Source organism: Gastrolobium bilobum, unplaced genomic scaffold, assembly GCF_033153095.1.
Source record: "Gastrolobium bilobum isolate Gb01-03AN ecotype WA unplaced genomic scaffold, APGP_CSIRO_Gbil_v1 utg60503, whole genome shotgun sequence".
Taxonomy (NCBI): domain Eukaryota; kingdom Viridiplantae; phylum Streptophyta; class Magnoliopsida; order Fabales; family Fabaceae; genus Gastrolobium; species Gastrolobium bilobum.
This window is the reverse complement of record NW_026896511.1, coordinates 195,032-203,357: the sequence shown is the minus strand read 5'-3', so window position 1 is coordinate 203,357 and position 8,326 is coordinate 195,032. Positions and strand designations below refer to the sequence as shown.

The 8,326-nt window shown below is 33.0% G+C and overlaps 1 protein-coding gene across 1 annotated transcript; it reads right to left on the bottom strand.

Annotated features, from left to right (window-relative positions):
• Positions 1–377: 377 nt before the first annotated feature.
• On the bottom strand, positions 378–4,172 carry LOC133300151 (magnesium transporter MRS2-3-like). Its single transcript, XM_061499650.1, has 6 exons — positions 3,810–4,172; positions 1,967–2,056; positions 1,751–1,879; positions 1,423–1,586; positions 1,088–1,334; positions 378–656 (listed from the first exon to the last, which is right to left on the bottom strand). The coding sequence occupies exons 1-6, from the start codon at positions 4,170–4,172 to the stop codon at positions 378–380; spliced, it is 1,272 nt and encodes a 423-aa protein (XP_061355634.1).
• Positions 4,173–8,326: the final 4,154 nt, after the last annotated feature.

Here is an 8,326-nt window from a genome sequence, read left to right as displayed (position 1 = left end):
AAAAAGCGAATCCATTTTATAATCGGTTGAATTCAATATGCAAATAGCTGTATATTCATTCACCTTTGGCTCGGATATGTAAGAAAGCGACTATGATCTAATGATATTTTGTTTGTCCTTCAATTCACTCGTTCAAGGGTATTCTACTTCTCGCTGACATAAACAGAAGCCTTCCCATGTTCCCATTTTTTATCATCCACAGAATTCTGCGCAATATGAACAAAGAAGTTGGAGTTGAAGGATATATCATATGTGTACTTGAAGCAAATGGTTACTTTAGGTGTCTTGTAAAACAAAAAAATTGTGGCACATATATAGATAAGTAATTTTAAAATTAAATTACATTTTCTATTTGAAACACAAAATTGGGTGGCCAGCTATTCCAGCAAGCGCCTGCGCTTATACCAAGCAATGGAAACCATAAACAAGAATAAGCAAACAGCAGTGCATCCAAAAATAGTCCCAAGGAACTGTGGCAACCCAGTATCATATAGCTCTATATGAATATTCATGCCAAAAATACCAGTCACTCCAATAAAGGCATTCAAAAGCACATCTGCTGTGCCCAACTTCACTGCCATTTGCAAGAGACGGTTCTGTTTGTCATCCAGCCTAATGTTTATATAGTCCTCTGTGTCTTCAACATAATCCCTCAGCTTCAAAGTCACAACCCAACAAATAGTTATTAGCAATGAAGAAGTCAATTTCATCCTTCAGCTAAACAACAAATGCTAACATGTGATGTCACTTAAAAGATGTTACAAACTTGTGTCTTTAATTTAGCAAGCAATGTCAAATTAATTGCTAAGAATCAAACTTGTCAAACTTAGTTCTTTGGCCTCAGTAACAGACCAGCATGTCCTCTCAATAATTCTTGGAAATGGAAACAATCATTTATCTTATGGACCCTCCTCCAAATAATATATTTGGCAACTCTAATTGATCTGAGAGAATAAATATTTTGATTATTCTTTTTTTAAAGTTGTAGATGCTCCATTTCTAGTGAAACTTCTTAGACCATTCAGCTACTAAGAGAGGCAAAAAAAAATAAGGCCACAAGAGGATAAAGCCCATGTCAAAATAATACCGCAGATAGTTTGTTCAATGTGCCACCAATTTGCACAAAGTATGCTTCCAAGAGCATCTCAAGCTCCTGCACATCAGGTTTCTTGGTTACAGCACTGTAGGTAGCGCCATCCTGGGTTTCTTTGATTTCAATACCAACTCCATTAGATGCACCAAACATTTGGTCTGTGGAGTAGTCAGCAGCATTTTGATGATCTTCATCACTTGCAGAACCTCCACCAAATTCCAATGATATATCAGAAGGAATCCTAATAAAACAATGAAGGATTTAGTGCATACAGTTGTTACTTATGATGAGAACAATGACATGATCAAATTCTTAATAAAATTACATGCCTGTCATTTATATCTGGTTGAAGAACTTGACTCTCCATGTCATCCCCGTCATTCATGGATGAGGTAGAAGAATTTTCAAGCTGCTGTTGAGATAACTTGTATGTCAGGTACAGCTGGGCCATATCTTCATCATCATCCAGCAAGTGCTCTAATTCATCCCTTACCTGAAAATGAGCATGTTTGCAATATCAATCAGAAGAATCCCACATGATATGCAGTAACAAGGTGCAGAAGAAATAAGGAATGTCCAATTGGATATGTCATATATATATATTAGTATAAATTTCAAAGAACAAGGCAGTGTTATACAATTGGAAAAACACTCTACCCTTCGAACTCGAGCAGTTAAGGCAACTAAACGGCTCTTAACATTACGAACGCGTTCCAAATTGAGAGTACTAATCTTTGAAGTCAGTTTATCCAAGGCAGGATGAGTCTCCTGCTCCAATATCTTTGCCTGCAAAACGATGACGGAAAAAAAAGAAGAAAAGACAGATTATAGAAAACCAAATAAACAAAAGAGAAAGAATATATATATATATACCTCATTTTCCAAAGCAGTACAAGTATCCTCGAGGCATGCCTCCAATGCTACAAATTCAAATGGAAGAATCTTCATGCCATCTTGATCCTCCTGTAGATTTGATAGTAATGAATATGATAGAAATAAAAGAAAAGGGGCATTGCTGAAAACATTTTGCAGAGAAGGAGTCAAAACTTGACTGAGTTCTACAAAGTTTTCAATGGCCAAAAACAGCAAAACAAGGATTTACAGAAGAGTGGTTTCATAAAGAACAGCGACGCTAGTTTGAACATCCTATCTCAACTATATATGGGAATATAATTTTGTTGAATCATATGGAAGTGAACCCAAAAATAATAGTAATTTGGCAACAATACCGAACTACTTTTATCAATATCTACGCCTATCCCGGTCATTATAAGTGCCAAAACTAATGCAGTTCCGAATCATACAAAAATATATAAGGGAAAAGTTGACGAACGAGGTTTATTCCAGCATCACATATGTTCTTATGATTTTTTTTATTATCACATGTTTTTGTGGTTTGTAAAAGAGTATGTGTTTTTATCAGAGATGCCTACGTGATTTTTTATTTTTTATAAACTATAAGAACATATGTGATAAAAAAATCACAAACATATTAATGAACTTTTCCCAATATATAAAGTGATATAAAGAAATGGAGAGTGGTCATATTTTATGACATCTAACAATTTTTCATAGTTATTGGATCAAAATCAAATTAACGTTTATAAAATAATGTTATCTGCCGATAATTTGTGTGTGATTCAACGACCATAAAAGTTATAAGGGAACCTGGCAGGGAAAAAAGATATTTAGTAATAAAAACAAAAACTATAACAACCAAAAAGAAAACTTCAAATGATCAACTGCCTTGATTGCCTTTCCCTTGACGCCGAGAAGACCTAATGTTCTTTGATTGCAAATTTGCAATACATCAATCCGGTAAAAACATATATAAATTTGATTAATTGCACATTTGATTTTGATCAAATTTTTTATTTTATTTTTGTTTAACAAGATTTTTATTATTAATTAGTTATTTTAAATATAAAATAAGTTATTTTACAGACAGACTAGTATTTTTTATTCTTCCTGTAAGAGATCATATATTATGTGTTTAGATTAACTTATTTTATATCCAATCGAGAGTTTTTTTGTAATATTTTTTAGTTTTAACAAATAAATATGAGTATACATACATTTTATTTGAAAACGTACAACTGTTTTTGGAGTATTAAATTTTGCAATTTATTGAAATCAGCCTCACTTACAGTTGAATTTATTCATTTATTTTTTTAAATACAAGTGAGAATTGAACATATAATTTATCCAAATCCCTTGCCACTAGACCAATCCTAATGGGTTAGATAGTTTAATTGTGGACTGAATAGTTCAATATATTATGATTAAATTTATAAATTAACAACTTTTTTTTGGATAGCATACAGGAAAGAAAAATAAACTAACTTGAGATTAGTCAAAACAAGCTAGAATACTCATAACCTAATTAATTTAATAATCTGATTGAACTGAATAAATCAACGGATAATTAATTTTTTAATTTAAAAAAACCAATATTTTATAACTTTCACAAATTTATTACATATTTTAATATGGATTTAATGTTTCTAACGAATAATTTTATTTTTTACATATACGTAAAAATACATCGGTTATATGAAGTTATGTGAAGCGAAAAGGAAAAATATAAATCACACACGTATCTATAGAAAATAATTTTATATCCAAAAACGTTAAACTCTTTTAATATTATTTCTTATGATATCATCCCTTTCAATAACAGAAAAAAAGAAGAAGAAGAAAGCAGAGAAAGTGAGACAAAAACCGGAGGTGGAGTGGCAGAGTGGTGATGAAGAATCCGTGAGTGAAGCTCATCGACGAAAGGGATAACAGAGGGGTCTCTGGAATTGAGTAAGAGAACCTCTTTCGCAGTGATAATAGCTTTTATGTGCTCCAAATTTATCACCATCGCCCTCTCACGCCCCATAATCGTCGAAGGCTGCGACAGCAGTGGGTCCAGTATCCTCAGGTCACGTGCCGTCAGCCCCGTCCTCTTCATTATCATCTGCCGGCCAGCCTCCACCGTCTCTTTATTGCCGCCGCCGTCAACCACCAGCCATGTTCTCGCGCCACTTCCCTTCTTACGAATGCGTCGCCTCATAACCTCCTCACTTCTCTCCATCCCTGTTTTTGCCTCTCACTTCACAAAAACTGTACTTTCCAATACCAGTTTTATTATGTTATTTATGCAAATGTTGTTCTTATCACAATTATTTTGCCTTTGCCTTTTTCTAGCATGTACATCTGCATGCACTGTTACTTTCTTCTTGCCATCAAAAGAAATGTCATTATTACAATTAATGTACTTTTATTAATTTGTCAGTTTTCTTATTTCCCCTTTTTCTTTTATAAGTTCATTTAAAGAAAAATAATAATAATATCCTTCTCTGTATTATAATAACTGTGAGATTACTGGGGATATTCTCAATAAAAATAAAAATAAAAATTAGTATAATAAATTTTTAATTATATTAATGTTGATTCTGGTGAGATTTAAACTAGTACTTTTGGAAGTTTTTTTTGTCGTATTGGTTATGTTATTATTTCTTTCTCATTTCTATGTATAGTGATAAGTACATACCGAATAGATCAATGTTAGGAAAGGCAAGCTGTAGTTGATGTACCTAACCTGGTTATGCTACAGAAAGCTTGAGCATCTTACGGTCGAGTTTTACTTAGTTATCTATTAAATTTCATGTGGGGTTCGTGCGTAGAATTATGAAAAAATAATGATTGGGATGATGTAATTAATATAAATTCAAACCTAACATTTTATAAAACAAAAAAATAATCATTTATAACTAATGTGGAGTTTGAGCTGATTGTAGCTTAACCTTATGTAAAGCTTGCTTTTACGTAAGTGTTGCATCACGTTTATTTAAAATAAATAAGAAAATGTTTTTTCCACCTCTAAAATTTTACATTTAGGCTATACATGGGTTACTCATTAATTAACAACTTTTATTGGTTGATTAATAGACTAACATCGTGTTTTTTTTTTAAGAAAAAAAATGTTTAACAAATTAGTAATTAATGATTCACTCATGAATAATATTTTTTTTTTGGAAATATTCCAATCGGTTCATTGTTTTGCAACTAATCCGATTCGGGGCGGGTCCAGGATTAAGACTTTAAACTCATCCCAAAGTGATATTGGGGAGATTCGACTCATGAATAATATGAAGTAAGCCAAATACAAAATTTCATTTGTAGGAAATACTAATCGCGTGGTCTCTGATGTGTGTCTGTTGAGATATATAGTCTCACATTGGTTGTATGTGCAACTAATGTGGAGTTTATAAGGCATTGAGCACTCCCACCCTTTGAGCTAGTTTTTGGGGTGGTGTATCCCAAGGTTCTTTACATGGTATCAAAGCTTGAGATTCGATCCTCACTCCACTTTAAAGTGGAAGCACAAAAGGTAAACCAAAGATTGGACCTGTTGCATAATCCACGCTACTCTTGCATGAGGGGGTATGTTGAGATATATAGTCTCACATTGGTTGTATGTGCAACTAATGTGGAGTTTATAAGGCCTTGAACACTCTCACCCTTTGAGCTAGCTTTTGAGGTGGGGAATCTTAACTCGCCCCTGACATTTTGACTCAAAATGTTAGAGTAACTACTACAGTTAGAACCGAAAAGTAAAACAAATCTTAACATAAATCAAGATCCACAGTCACATTTTCATTGATAAATCTTATCATGTTTTTTGAAGCCCAAATATTCACCACATGCATTGTCGATTGCAAAATTAACGAAAATACTACATCTGCAAAATACATGGTATCATTACGGAAGCAGAGTATAAAAAACTTAGCTATAAATGAGGAGGATCGCTCCAAGTTTCCTAGCTAATTAGACTGAGTCACCTTTTTTTGAGCTGCATGCGTCTTGCATGTCATCCTTCAATCTTCGTTGATTATACACTGTTCGCATGTTGACAACAACATTGCTCCTTCTTCTTGGATACAAATAAAATAGATGGGTCTTGAAACCCATTTGATCCTCCTCAAAATAACAAGGTTGTTCCTCATCAATTCTCTCCATCTTCCTCACCTCAGGACTATAGCTCATTTTCATTCTATTATATTTATACCCCACAAATGGTTGTCTTTGCCTATGCATAACAACCCTCGTTTCATTCCCTACATTATTTCTAATAGGCACTGTTCTCAAAAGCTCTCTCTGTCCTTCATCAGTACCACTTGGCCTCAAAGCATTGAGGTTGACACTATTAGTCGTCATAGGCAAGTGTGATATGTGATGACCAGAAGGAGTGGCAGCACCATAACCATACCCTCCAGCACATTCCACCACACACTTCATGTATATTTGCCTTGCTTTCTTTAGAAATCTTATGGGGGATAATATGAAGTGCTTAAACTTACTTTGCTTGCTTGCTTCCTTCGCCATTGTTCCTTTATCTTCAACAATATTGCACCCACCCAGAATTAATTGAAAATATAGCTTGATAGCTTTGACATAAGTTTGAGGTGATGAAAGTAAGATGCAAATGGTTGTGCTTATGAAGAGTGGACTTTGTAATGAGTTTGCTTTGGCTTTGTCTCTTGGAAGTTGGAACCAAGTTTGCACTTTAATTTGCTTTGGACGGCAAGGTGGGGAGACCCCAAGAGCATCGTAAAGGACGTTGGTCATAGTCAAATCTAATAAACAACGGACATAAAAAGGTTCAAATACTAATAGATGAGAAACTCTAAACTTGACAAACACTCCTTTTACAAATAAAAAAACTCAATATCAAAATGTACTTTGTGCAGCCAAGATTGTGCTACGGAGATTGGATAAGTGTATGGAAAAAAGCTAGTTTGTGGAAATCACGACTTCAATTAAATACGAAAAATACATAATAGCGTGCCAAAGTTTAAACGATTGATTGAGTATTACGATTAGAATAAACTAAGAAAGATATGTTTATATTTAATATTGTGATGTATACTAACGGGAAAGTGATACTGATCCAAATGTCCACCCGAATGTGCCCAACATAGTTTGTGTTTATGGGTGATAACTTACTACAATATATTATAATTTTAGGAATTAATTTTTGAATCTACGGTTATAACTTTACATTTTATGCTTTAAAGTGTGCTCCTCATTTTAGAGGAGTCAGATTCCTAATTCAAATGCTCCTAATTCATTACTTATCTCAAATTTCATAAATAATTCTTGAATTTTTAATTTAATAAATGTTTTATTTTATTTAATAGTTTTTTTATATATAGTATTTTGTGTTTTTATTCTTTAACCATGATCCATTCGTTAGGTAATTCTTAATTTTAAATATATTCATAAGCGATTGGCTCACTTAATTTTTCAATTTTATATTCTCCCGGAGCAGCCAAACACCCAATGATTTATTTTTCATTTATTCGGTCATTTTTTATATTTAAGATGGCGTTGTGATAAAATGACAGATTTTATAATTTTATCTTATATATGTATATACATAATTTTATCTTCCGGAACTGTCAAATACCCAAAACTTATCTTGGTTGTTGCTCTATTTGTGCTATATAAAGACAGTGTAAAACACATTTGCATCAATAACTTTTCCTTTGCCTGCCAATTATTCATTCGCATCAAATGCACTGCCGGTTGTTGATTTTAAAGAGGCACTTTATAAGTTTATTCTTTTCTATATGTTTAATTTATTTATTTTGCAATTTCTTCACCAGACCTCCATGAGTGAAACAGATATCATGAATAAGAAATTGTAGACTACGTCATCCAAAGCAACCATTTAAGACATATTTACGATAATAATCAACCAAAAAGTAACCTCTATCAGAAGTAGGAAAACCAGTTTAGACTCTTAACTCTCCTTTATTATGTTAAGTCAAATTCTAGAATCAAGTAGAAAAATAAATAGGAACATGACAAGTGTGTTCCTAGTTGAATATTATATCGCCAAGCTATTCCAATCCATGCAATTTTTTTTGTTATATCTTTCTAAAGTCTATATTTTACACAGAAGGTTAGACAAAACGTTCAAATGCGAGGGTTGTATCCAAATTGATTATGCATTAATGTGAAACTTGTAGGGTTGAATCTTTAAGCACTTCCATTAGATTATCATTAACCCAAATCCCCACTCAACAAACCCGTTGGTGTCCTCTCTTTTTAAAATGATAATCTTTAGACGGCAAGTTTTGTTATGGTTTTTAACGTAGCTAGGATTCTCGCTCAATAAAAAATTGCTTTTAATGCATAATTTAGTTCCTGAAAGTGGCAGCTTGTATTGCTTTGGTCTAT

Coding starts and splice junctions, on each gene's coding strand:
- LOC133300151 (XM_061499650.1), bottom strand. CDS start 4,172: ATGGAGAGAAGTGAGGAGGTTATGAGGCGACGCATTCGTAAGAAGGGA. Junction 2,057..3,809: donor CCACTCCACCTCCGGTTTTT/GTCTCACTTTCT, acceptor TCAAATCTACAG/GAGGATCAAGATGGCATGAA. Junction 1,587..1,750: donor TAACTGCTCGAGTTCGAAGG/GTAGAGTGTTTT, acceptor GCTCATTTTCAG/GTAAGGGATGAATTAGAGCA.